The 13,571-nt window shown below is 43.1% G+C and overlaps 1 protein-coding gene and 1 pseudogene across 1 annotated transcript; both read left to right on the top strand.

Moving 5' to 3' along the window:
- Positions 1-159: 159 nt before the first annotated feature.
- Positions 160-9,786, top strand: LOC102439235 (unconventional myosin-Vc-like; the record flags this gene model as incomplete). The annotated part of the gene is made up of 6 exons (XM_006108857.2): positions 160-247; positions 2,766-2,864; positions 4,090-4,244; positions 6,108-6,197; positions 8,561-8,711; positions 9,500-9,786. Coding segments are annotated over 6 exons (870 nt in total), but the record flags the coding sequence as incomplete, so codon positions are not given.
- Positions 8,122-8,345, top strand: LOC111824674 (annotated as a pseudogene).
- Positions 9,787-13,571: the final 3,785 nt, after the last annotated feature.

A 13,571-nucleotide genomic window follows, 5' to 3' on the forward strand; every position in this document is an offset into this window, starting at 1 on the left:
GTGATGATTACACACAGACTATATACAAACCTTTGTGTAGTATAGTAATCTATAAACTATATGTGAATTGGGTGCAAATTATAGCTCAATAAAGCTATTACCAAAAAATCAATGTAGATGCTTCTAAGCTACTGATCTTGTTTCTTTTGATCTCTGCAGGATCTCGAAGAAGAGTTAGACATGAAGGACAGAGTGATTAAAAAGCTACAAGACCAAGTCAAGAGTCTAACTAAGACAATTGGAAAAGGTGGGAGAAATAACATTCATTTTCTTATTTCTTGAACTTTCAGCTAAGGTCAACATGTGTTGATGAAATGTTTAGTTTTTGATGTGGCCCAAAGTCTTTGAAACCCAAAGGAATGATTCTCAACTGGCAGGGTTTTGGGGCTCAGTGATGGGGAATGGAAAGAAAGATCCTTTGAGGCAGGCAGATCGCTCACCACCCCTCAGATAATACCACGTCTGTCCTTCCCAACCCTCGTTGTGTCCTCATTGTTGGAATGGATGAATGAACTGCCATCTCTGCATAAGGACTTCCACAGCCTACCTCCCACTCCTCACCTCTTTGCCAAAGTCTCAGTCCTTTTGCCTCTAAGATTACCTCCTTTGCCTTTCTCTTATCACCTCCAACTCAACGTGTCTAAAGCAGAAATGCATCAGCTTCCCTTCCTGTATTAGTTTTCTATTGTCATAACAAATTACCCCAAACTTAGCAACTTAAAACAACAAACACTGTGTGTTGCTTCACACAGTTTCTGAGGGTCAAGAATCTAGAAGCAGCTTAGCTCAGTGCTTCTGGCTCTGAGTTGCAGTCAAGTCGACAACAGGGACACAGTCATCTGAAGGCTAAACGGGGCTAAAGGATCTGCTTCAAGTTCATTCACATGACTGTTGGTGGGAAGCCAATATCTCCTAAACACTGCATAGGTGGCATTAGCTTCCAGGGTTCCTGCAAGGAACATGCCCACATATAAGTCTTCACACTCAAGAATACCCAAAGTTAAGGGGGAAAGGAGGACCTATGTAATACTTTCAACAATAAAGATTAAAAAAAAAAAAAAAGAATACCCAAAGTATCCTTATCAGATACATCTGCTTCATTTATTGTTCTTCCTGGTCCGATGCAATTTACCAATCAGAGGTCATTCTTTTTTTATTCTTATTGAATTCTTTTTTAAAATTCTCATCCAAGGATATGTTTTTATTGATTTTAGAGAGAGAAGGAGGAAAGGAGGGAGTGAGGGAGAGAGAGAGACATTAATATGAGAGAGAAACAGGATGAGCCACCCAGCCAGGGCCAGAGGTCATGCTTATCATAAACAGTGTTGCTTAGTAAAGCAGTTGACACTCTACCTTTATCAGTCTCCAAGGGAACAGAGCTAGTAAGTTAAAAGAGAAATTCTCACGCAGTAGGAAGAGAGTTCTGTAACTCTTTATCTACACCACCTTCTTTTTCATCCACCAAAGGCTACTCACTTCTCTTGGCCCAACTGGAGTGCTACCTCCTTCAAGAAGCATTTTCAACAGCTTCAGTTCATCTCTGTGTGAATCCTAATGGCCCTTGTGTTAATTTCCTGTGGCTGCTATAACATCACCACAAAATTAGTGACTTGAGAGAGTGCAGATTTATCCTCTTAGAGACCTGGAGGTCCGAAGTCCAGAATGGTGCTCACTGTGCTAAAATCAGCCAGGCAGCATTTCTTCTGGAGTCTTCAAGGGAGAGTCCATTCCCTGGCCTTTGCCAGCTTTTAGAGGCCACCACATACCTTGGCTTGTGGGCCCCTCCCCCATCTTAAAATTCAGAAGCATGGCATTTTTGAAATCTTTCTGACTCTCTAACCTCTGCTTCTGTCATGAGACCTCATTCTCTCAGAATGTACATGAATCTTTGGGGACCAGAAGGTAGACTGTGGCCCACCCAAATGTCCCTCTCCCAATCCTGGGAACCTGTAAATATGTCACCTTACATGGCAGAAGAGATCTGCAGGTGGATTAAGTGAAGGGTATTGAGATGGAAGGTTATCCTGGATTATCCACATGGACCCAATACCATAAGAAAGGCAGGAATGTCAGAGTGAGAGAAGGTGATATGAAAACAGAAGTAGATGGAGAGGAGATATGATGATAGAAGCAGAGATTAGAGTGATGTGGCCACAAGCCAAGGAATTCAGATAGCCTCTGGAAGCTAGAAAAGGCAAGTAATGGATTCTCCCCCTACAGCTTCTAGAAGGAGCACAGCTCTGCTGATTGATTGATTTTAGCCCTATGAGATCCATTTTAATCTTCTGATCTCCAGAACTATAAGATTAAAATTTTGTGTTGTTTTAAATCACTGCATGTTAATTTCTTACAGCACATGGGACACTAATACAGTCTCCTCAGGGTCATGCACTTTGGAACTTTGTACACCAACTGTTTCGTGAATCTTGCTTCCTTAACTGTAGCATCAGATCTTAAAGACAGGGGCCACCTCTTGGATTGCTTTCGTATCCCAGTGTGCTGGATGCGTGCCAGGCACTCATAAGTGTTTCTTCAAGGATAACTCAACCTTTTCAGCAGAAGCTATACTCACTGATATACTCACAGATAAGAATCACTATCAGAAGAAATTCTTCAGCACTCAAGAAAGTTTTCATTGATCTGAAATCCCCAGAAGTTCCGGTGCCAACCAGTCAGAATAGGGTAGAAGGAGATGAAGAGTCCTATTATAAAGCCTGTGGGCGTTGTTTTTGAGTGTTTAACTAATTGTTTACGTCTGTCTACAGCCAATGATGTGCACTTGTCCTCGGGACCCAAGGAGTACCTGGGAATGCTGGAGTACAAGAGGGAAGACGAGGCCAAGCTCATTCAAAACCTCATTCTTGGTAGTGAAACCTGGAACTCTGAATTTTGGCTTTATTTTGCAAACTTGAACATCAGCCATTGCCACAGTCCTGAGTGCTGGCAGTCCCTTCTCTTCTTTCACTGCTTCTTGCACTAGCCCGGAGTTTCTCAGCCTCGGCCATGTTGAGCAGATACTAGTAATTCTTTGTTAGCGGTGCTGTGCATTGTAGGATATTGAGAGGCATCCTTGGCTTCCACCTGTAGAAGCCAGTAGCAACTTCTAGTCATGGCAATAAAAAGGTATCTCCAGACATTGCCAATACCCCGTGGGGATGCATTTCCCTCAGCTGAGAAGCACTGCCCTAACCTCCTCCCAGCCCTAATCACAGGGCCCGGATAGAAGACTCGCTTCCGCAGCTTCGGGTCTCAGAACAGGGTCCTTGGTGGGAGTGAGCGTGGCTGCTGTGCCCTATTTGACTTCTGCTGAGAAGTGTATTTGCAGGCAATGTGACTGGGGCTTCCCAGCAACACCCTGGTTGCAGGAATGTCCATGTGCATCATGCTCAAGGGTTGGTGGTCTGAGAACTAATGGGACGAGACTGTCTTCACCATGACAACCACATGCCTCTTTATCAACTGGTCCCAGGATCTCAGAGCGGAAAGCCGCTGTGCAGCCTTACTACCTCCTCATCTAAGGGAGGAAGGAGCACCCCTACCCTTCCTTTCCACCCTCGCTGGGGCACAGCTTTGGAGCCTCCTCTTTGTCCCCCCGTTTTTATGCAGCCACCGGGAGGTCTTTGTTCCTTATCTTAATTTGTTCTATAAAGCTTCTCTCTCCCCTTCATCCCACCTGTCTCCCCACCACTCTCTCCTCTCCAAGCCGGCAAGGCCTCCTCTGCGGGACTGTCGTGCTCCTGTTTTCCAGATTCAAGGCAGAGATCGTATTGCATCCTCGTCATAGAGATGAGGGTGGGATGCTTGGTACTGCGGTTCCTCTCTTACGCTAGAGATCTGAAATCGGGGTCTCCACATCAGGGAGAAGGCACTTTGCAAATGAGAAGGAAGAGGAGCAGGTAGCATCTGAACATTTTTGCCAAAAGAAGAGCCAAACTAAATTCCTCAAACAGAAAAGACATGCCTGTGCATTCAGGCATTGCATGGAGTGCATCGGGCACAGAAAAGCAAATAACCCCGCCCCATAGTCAGAGGTTCCTTCGGGGGAGAGCTGACCACAGCGGTCATCCTCACTGACTCTTTCCGCTCCAGACCTGAAGCCCCGCGGCGTGGTGGTGAACATGATCCCCGGGCTGCCGGCTCACATCCTGTTCATGTGCGTACGCTACGCAGACTCTCTCAATGACGCCAGCATGCTCAAGTCCCTCATGAACAGTATCATTAATGGCATCAAGCAAGTGGTTAAGGTAGGAACTACCTTTGACATTGGCCCTTGGAATGATAGGTCCTTTAGCAACATCTGTGGGGATGACCAGATGCCCATCCTTTACCTCCTGGCTTTGGTGAACCACATGATTCCTCGAACCAGTCTGAGGCCCAATCGGTGAAAGAAGCCAAGTTGTTAGGAAAAGACAAGTTAGGTCAGGGATCCCCAAGGGTAGGAATCTGCTAATTGACCTTGAAGGCTTACCTGTGAGATTACAGCCTCGTAGCCACCACCCTCTATTTCTATCCCCTCAGGGTGTCAGAGTCCCAGCTGTAATGTAGGAAGTGTGAAAGGTGAGGAATGGGAAGGCCTGAAAAATTACTCGTCTATAACTGTCCCTTCTAAAACTACATTGTGCACCCTTAGTCCCAACTCAGAAACAAAGACGAGCTGCATGTTAGTAGAAAGCAGTAAAACACAGATCCAATATTTTCATTCCCCTTCCACGTGGGGAGCAATCTTTGATGTTGGGATATACTGAATTTTTAGTTGCCAAAAGGTCCTGTCTCACTTTTAGTAAAATATATGTTCTAGTAGAAATCATGAGTAATTAAATCCTATTTTAAATATCCTAGGAAAAGAGAAGAATAAAAGCAGTGGATGTATGAGAGGTTAGAGTAAAATTTTGTACCAAGAATTCATCTGGAGTTAAGAGGAGAAAATTAGCATTTCTTTGGTCCTGGGTCCTTTATTGTCTTTGTCTTCACAGTAGCCACCAGAGCGTCCTAGGAAGGGCCTCCCATATGTGGATATTTCCCCTGTCCATATTTTCATATATCGGGTTTTCTTAGGACACACTTGCATTGTATCCCAGGATGCAGGCACACAGTATTTGCCCCGTCTTGCTGCTCTGGAATGTTTAAATATTTAGAAAGTGAAAGATGCCTGACACGAGGAGTATAAATACTTTCCCACCAGCATCTTCTGTCTCAGCTTCCCCAACGGCTCCCTGTCCGCTGCCTTTGCTGGTGCCTGTACCTGCCCCTTCCGCTCCGGTGCACAGCACATTGAAGCAACCCTCACTTGGCCCCACACCCTTAGCCACGGTGCCTTTGCCTCCACCCCCATCTCCCCTTCTGCCAAAAGTGTTTAAACTAGTGCTCTCCACCAGTTCTCTTTTTCATCCCTTGCCATCTGGCTTCTACCCCGTCACTCCACAAAAAGACCACCGGTGATTCCTCTTGCTGAATCCAGTGGTATTGCTGTAATTCCTATTCTCCTAAAATGGAAAGAAGCAGTAGCAACATCTCTTTGACAACTTTGTATGTTGTCTTTCAAATCCCAGGACTTCCCTAGTGTTCCTTTCACCTCTCTGATCACCATACCTCTGCCTTTTCCGTTGTTCCTCTTCGTCCTGTCCCATAAGTGGGGGGTGCTCTCCCCAACAGTCCTGGATCCTGAGCTCTTGTCTGTCCCCTGCTTTCAAGGAGGACCATCCCCTCGCTTCTCTCAGGTTTTCTCAGCTGCCCTGGTTTCCCATGGTCCCTCCATCCTCTGAGCACAGTCTACATCCACCACATGGGCAATCGGCCACCTAATTACTGTGTCCCATATGTTATGTCCGTCCTCCCAGTGGAGTGGGAACTTTGGAAGGCAAGGCCCGAGATGACATTTCTCTGGTATTCCTGCAGGGCCCGATTTAAGCTTCAAACAAGTAACCTGCTAAATAACATAAGGGCCTACCATTATAGCACAAATTTAATAAAGGCTTTAGTGACTAAAAGAGGACTCCATTTTGGGCAAAGAGACTAACCAACAGGTGAGGTAAGTTTGATGTTGCTCAGAGGCACCAATAATCACCAACTCCACCTTTGTCTTTTCTTGTTTTGTTTGTTTTTTTAAGGAGCATTTAGAAGACTTTGAGATGCTGTCCTTTTGGCTTTCCAATACTTGTCATTTCCTCAATTGCCTGAAGCAGTACAGTGGAGAAGAGGTAGGAATGCTTGCCTGCTCTGTGTTCTGTGCCGACTGCTGATCTATAACCTCCTCATGAGCCAGAGCTCACTATGGGGGTAGGAATTGGGGCACCAGCTCTCACTGGCTTTCTGGCCGCCTCCTCACCCAAGAGGTCAACCTCCTATCACCAGGTAACAGAAGTGACAAGCAGAAGACTTCTAAAAAGAGGCTTAGACTTTGGGCACGGTACTGAGCCTCAGTGTCCTTGAGTTTTAAATCAATGGGGTAGACTAGATGATTTTTAAGTTTCTTTCTGATTGTGAAATTCTGAAGTTTTTAGTATTATGACTCTAAACTACAGCCTTTAGTTCAACATGCCTGTTTCTTCAGAGCTGTTCTCTATAAAATTCTGGTTGTTCCCTCATAGTCCGTAAATCCTTGGCCATTTTGAAGGGACTGACATCATAAAGGAGTTTTCCACCTCCAAGTATTCACAGAGCAGAATTTCATTGATTAAATAATAACAAAATGGCTTTTAGGGTTTTTACTGTTCTCCAAAATAGTTGCACCATTTTATAAAGTGTCTCACTCAGTAGTGTATGAAGTTTCCAGTGTCTCAGACCTTCACCAACACTTAGTATTGACAGACATTATTTACCAAGCTCATGGGCATAAAACAAGACCTTGTTGACTTCAATTGAAATTACTTGATGCCAGTGAGATCAAGCATCATTTCATATGCTTATTGGTCATTTGGGTTTCCGTTTAAACTACCTATTTACATCTATTCTTTATTTTTTGGGGGGTGATTTTTTCTTATTTACTTATAGAAAATCTTATATATTATGGATAGATTGTGGTGTATCTTCTAATTTTATTTATGGAGTTCTTTTTCATACACAGTTTTTGAATTTTTATGTACTTAAATCTATCCTTATGTTATATGTTTCAAGAAATTCTCCCCTACCATGAGATCATGAAGATATTCTCTTACTTTCTTCTAAACTCTTACAATTCAAATTTAGAATTTACAATTATGCTTTTACCTATCCAAAATTGGTGCGATTAGCTATTCTACATTGACTTGTGAGGTCATGAACTCATATCTTCTTCCACATGGATAGCCAATTGTCCCAATGAAGAGAAAGTAAAACAAAATATAAAAGTATTCCTACTGGAACTATTGAACAAAAGGAGAAATAAGTAAAGAAGATCCAAGCTCTGACTAAAAGGAATGCCGAAGTGTGTAGGGGAGGGGAGGTGGGAAGAAGAGGGGAGACACAGGTTGTCCATTTAAGAAAAACTTGCATCTATGAGGCATTAATGGAAGAGGATATTATATTATACAACAGCATTTACTTTTTAGTCCTATTTTTGCCCCCTTCAGCCATGTACACAATGTTCTTTCCCCTGTCTATTTTTTCAATTACTCTATTTTTATTTCTAAAATTTTAATGGTTCTTTTTCACCTCTGCCTTTTATCATAGTGTCCTATTCTTGTCTTAATGTTTTCCTTTTATCTCTTGGGACATGTTAAACATATTGTATTCATCTGCCTGGGCTGCTATATACAAAATACCATAGACCAGATGACTTAAACAAAGAAAGTAATTGTCTCACAGTTCAGGAGACTTAAGTCCAGACCAAGGTGCCAGCAGCGCTGGTATCTGGTGAGACCTCTCTCTCTGGCTTCCAGACAGCCATCTTCTTGCTGTGTCCTCACATGGCCTTTTCTCTGCATGAGGGCGGAAAGAGATTGAGCTCTTTAGTGTCTCTTATTATAACACTAATCCTAACAGATGAGGGCCCTACCCTTATGACCTCATTTGACCTTAATTACTTCCTTAGAGACCCAATCTCTAAATATAACCACATAGGAGGTAAGGGCTTCAACTTATGAATTGGGGACCAGGGGGGGGCATGAACAGTCAGTCCATAGCACATATTTTATAATATTTCAGATCGCTTCTCGGCCTTTTGGCTAAGATCAAGTGTAGTATCTGTTCTTATCAGTTTAATATAATATTTCAGAGTAGTCTATAATCTGCAATTATAAACTCATGAATCTCGTTTATCTACTGTCCTCTTATAGCAGTTTGTATCCTTGGGTGCTTTGCAGTTTTTTTCTGCGAGCTTCCATGGGAGTGGTTTTCTACTGTGGCTTACAGGCCTGGGGGCACGTATTTGTAGGAGGAGCAGGCAGTACAGTGACACTTAGTTAATTATAGAACATAAGTGCTACTCCAAACATCAAGAACCTTTTTGATACAAATCAGACATTAAGTTGTAAAGTGTGGGAGTATAGTAGAAGCGGATTATAACATCATTAATAGAGATAGTATTTTCATTTCCTATGTGTCTATATTATGTTAATATTTACATGCCCCAAATTACTTTCAGGAATTCATGAAGCATAACAGTCCACATCAGAACAAGAACTGCTTGAACAATTTTGACCTGTCAGAATACAGACAGATTCTTAGTGATGTGGCTATACGAATATATCATCAGTTCATTATCGTCATGGAAAATAACATTCAACCAATAATAGGTAAGAAAAGAATTGATAACCAAAAATATTTATAGTAACATTGAGGCCTTAAAAAATAAATCAGGTGTATGGTTACAATGTGTGGTTATAAAGAATATAATTTCTAAAACCAAGAAAACGTAGTTGTGTATATGTGTACCTTTTAATTCTTTGTTTGCTTGAAGCAATCCCATATATAAAAGTACATGGTTCATAGTTTTTTCCTGTAAGAGCGATTCATCCTGAGGGGAAAACCGTGGAAGAGCTGCAGCTATTTATATGACTAATCCTGGGTCTTAGACAGGTGTTTCTGAAATCCTAAAGTCCTACTTCCTTCAGTTTTCTGAAATGTAAATACTTTAAATCAGGGGTCCTCAAACTTTTTAAACAGGGGGCCAGTTCACTGTCCCTCAGACCGTTGGAGGGCGGACTATAGTTTAAAAAAAAAACTATGAACAAATTCCTATGCACACTGCACATATCTTATTTTGAAGTAAAAAAACAAAACGGGAACAAATACAATATTTGTATTTGCATGTGGCCCGCGGGCCATAGTTTGAGGACCCCTGCAAATGGTCGCAGACCATGAGCTACCATGCTAACCTGCTTCCATTCCTGCAATTCTGAAAGAAGAGGTCTGCAAGCCTAGCCAGGGGCTGCTGCCCTGTTGAAAACAGCGTCTGTCCCGTCCACCTGATTCTATCGCTTTGTCACAACTACACCCACTACTAACTCTTGTAGAAAATGTCGCACCTCCTGAAACAGGCACATAGAGCAGTGAGAAAGTCCTCTGGGTGTCCCCCCTGCAGTGCCGGGCATGCTGGAGTACGAGAGTCTGCAGGGCATTTCCGGCCTGAAGCCCACGGGCTTCCGCAAGCGGTCGTCCAGCATCGACGACACGGACGCCTACACGATGACCTCCGTCCTGCAGCAGCTGAGCTACTTCTACAGCACCATGTGCCAGAACGGCCTGGACCCCGAGCTCGTGAGGCAGGCAGTGAAGCAGCTCTTCTTCCTCATCGGGGCCGTCACGCTCAACAGCCTCTTCCTGCGCAAGGACATGTGCTCCTGCCGGAAAGGGATGCAGATCAGGTAAAACCCAGACACCACCACTTCCTCCAGGAGGCTGGCGGGGAGTGATGCTCATCAAGTCTGACACACACTCCGGTCCTCCTTCCCCAAGGGCTGTAATGCCAGGGGTAGGGGCCGTGGGGCAAGGTGACTCTTAGAAGCTTAGAGTGTTTGCCACCCACTGCCCAGACCGCCTCCCATCACTCCACACTGTGCTAATTTGAGCTGTGGCAGAGTGGCTTTCACTGGGAACTAGTAACCCTGTATTTTAAAAGCCTGCCTTCTGTGGTTATCATTCACGCACCCAGGGTTTACTGACCACCACCTCTGTGAGCAGCACTGCCTGGTGCAGGACAGAGGAAAGCAAGGACAGGGCTCTGTGCCAGACATAGGCATCATGGATGTTTAGCAAGTATTTATTGAATGGATGAATGAATGCAGACAGCATGCCTGGAGGAAAGAATCATGGACCCTAGGATGGCAGCTGCAGTATAAGCACTTGGCCATCATCTTATCTTTATCTTTAAAAAAAAACAAAACAAAAAAAACCATTATATATATATATATATATATATATATATATATATATATATATATATATATATATATATTGATTTCAGAGACAGAAAGGGAGAGGGAGAGAGAGAAACATCAATGATGCACGCCCCCTACGGGGATCAAGCCTGCAACCCGGGCATGTGCCCTGATTGGGAATCAAACCATGACCTGGTTCATAAGTCAGTTGACTCTCAACCACTGAGCCACACAAGCCAGGCTGTGGTTTGATTTTCTGAACATTCCATGTGCAGTTGAAAAGAATGTATATTCTGTGGTTGTTGAGTGGGATGTTCTATAAATGGCAATTGCTGATGGTGTTTTTCACTTCTATACAGGGTGGGGATAAGTAGGTTTATTTATAGTTGTGAGTACACAAAACACAAAACAGTTTATTCCCCCTACATCTCATTTGGATATCATTTTCCTTCTGCCCGAGGAAATTCTTTTAGTAGGGCTTTTAGAGCAAGTTCACTGGCAATTAATTCTCTTAGGTTTCTTTTACCTGAAAATGTCTTCATTTCACCTTCATTCCTGAAATATATTTTTTGCAGGCTTTAGCATTCTGGGTTGACAGTACTTTTTCCCCATCACTTTAAAAATGTTTTACTTTATTCTGGCTTTCATGATTTCGGATTAGAAATGCACAATCATTTGAATTATTGTTTCCATACAAGTAATGCATAGTGTTTCTCTGGTTGCATTCAATTTTTTTCTTTGTCTTTAGTTTTCCACAGTTTGATTGTGATGTGTCTGGGTGTGATTTTCTTTAGGTTTACCCTCTCTGGGGGTTCCCTGAGCTGCTTGAATCTGTAGGTTTGTACATTTCACCAAATTTGGAACATTTCCAGCCAGTATTTCTTCAGATACTTTGCACCATAATTTCTTCTTTCCTTCTGGAACTTTGGTGACATAAATGTTAGATCTTTCATTATTGTCCTCTGAGTCCCTAAAGTTTGGTTCATTTCTTTCAGGTTTTTTTTTTCTTTCTCTGTGCTCTTCAGTTTGGATAATCTCTATTGATGCCTTAAAGTTCACTGGCTGTTTCCTCCGCCATCTCTATTCTGCTATTGATCCTATTCAGTGAGTTCTTTTATTTGTTATTGTATTTTTCATGTCTAAAATTTTCATTTTTAAAATATCTTCTATTTCTTTTCTGAGACTTTCTATCTTTTCATTTATTTCAGGATAGTTTGTTTTTACTTTTTGGAGCTTTTTTATTTTAGCTTCTTTAAAGTCTTTGTCGGGTAATTCCAACATCTGTGTCGTCTCAGAGTTGGCATCTGTTGATTATCTTGTTTAGATGTGAGTTGAGCTTTTCCTGGCTCTTTATATGCCAAGAACAGATACTCCTCAACTTATGGGGGTTACATCCTGATAAACCCATGACAAGTTGAAAATGTTGTAAGCTGGAAATGCATTTAATACACTTACCAGTACCTACAGAATATCATAGCTTATCCTACTACCTTAAACGTGCCCAGAACACTTACATGAGCCTAAATTTGGGCAAAATCATCTAACACAGAGCCTATTTTATATTACTTTGACTATATCATATAATTTATCATAAATATCACTTCATATCATCGTAAAATTGAAACATTATAAGTCAAACCATCATAAGTCAGGGACCATCTGGTAATTCTGAATTGTTTCCTGGACACTTCTAATATTATACTATGAGACTCTGGGTCTTTAAGTCCTGTGGAGAATGTGGATATTTTTATCAGATAGTCAGCCCATTTGGGTTCAAGCTGCAAGTTCTGAGTATCCCCTGGGGGCTGTGGTTCCCATGTCAGCTCATTTTTCAAAGTCTTTGTAATGCTATTTGGTTCTGCCTCATGTATAACACACAGTGGCCAGACTGAAACTTGGCTCTTGCTCTGTCCCATAGTTTAGTCCTCACATCTGTATGTGCTATTGAGGGTCAGATCCATGTGTGGGTTCGGGGGTGCGCCCAGGAGTTCATAAACAACTTTAAGGGGTCACTTTCCCAAGCTCCTTCCTCTCCATAACCCCCTGGTACTTTCCAGCTCCTTGCAGATCCCCTGTTTGCCGCCGCCGCCCCCCCCCCCAACTGAAAATGGGGGCTTTACTTTATTTTATTTATTTATTTATTTATCCTCACTGAGGATATTTTTCCATTGATTTTTAGAGACAGTGGAAGGGAGAGGGAGAGACACAGAGAGAAACATCGATGTGAGAGAGATACATCAATTGGTTGCCTCCCCCATGCACCCTGACCAGGGCCAGGGATCGAGCCTGCAACCGAGGCATGAATCAGCCTTGACTTGAATCAAACCTGGGACCCTTCAGTCTGCAAGCCAACGCTCTAGCAACTGAGCCAAGCTGGCGAGGGCCGGAGACTTTACTTAACTCTCTGTGTGGCACAATTCCTAGAAATGTCCCCATCTGGGGACAGGTGGAGGGAGGATAGAGCAGTGGGACTTCTTGGAGCACAGCTCCTCCAGTTGCAGGAACTTCCCTCCTCTCAGAGTTTAGGTTTCTATTGGACCTTTTGCCACCATTGCCATCACCAGCTGATTGTTTGGGGCTTGACTATGAGAGAATGGAGAGAAAGAAAGAAAATGGAGAAGAAAAGAAAAACAGGAGATTTCCACCCTCTCTCTGAGCATTAGGACACCCCTCTCCGCTCCTAGAGCCAGAACTAGATTATTCCTCCTGGAGCTCGTTGTTGGCCTCAATGTTCACTACTAAGTTTCAGGCTGCTTTGAGTTCAGTCAGGCCAACGAATAGCAGGAGGAAAAAACTGGCAAACTCACTATCAAGTGGAGATACTTCAAAGTCTGGTTTTCTTCCCCGATCCACCTGCTACTGTTCGCTTTTCAGAGTCCCCAGACAGCTGCTCCAGGCATTCCATCCAGGCTTTACAGCTGCGTTTGGTGGGAGAGGCATAGTGGGGGGTGCTTTCTCCATCGTAGCAGGAGCCAGGACTCCACCGAAGACTTTTGAGCAGGAGAATTAACATGCTCAAAATTCAGATTTAGAAGGTGCTGTGGCAGGAATAAGATGGGTAAGAAGGAGTGAAATGGGAGGCTCATTAGGTATCTATTGTAATAAGAACTCAACCTAGCAGGACAAAATAGACAATGAAAAAAATGAGGGGATGAACCAGTACAAGAGGTGTTACTTCACTCATTGCATTCCTGTGGAATACACTAATTCAGCATTAGCGCCTCAGTGTTATAACCAAAGAGAAGAATCAACGTCCTCTGATCACCTAGTTCAACA

This window comes from Myotis lucifugus, unplaced genomic scaffold (genome assembly GCF_000147115.1).
Source record: "Myotis lucifugus unplaced genomic scaffold, Myoluc2.0 scaffold_3952, whole genome shotgun sequence".
Taxonomy (NCBI): domain Eukaryota; kingdom Metazoa; phylum Chordata; class Mammalia; order Chiroptera; family Vespertilionidae; genus Myotis; species Myotis lucifugus.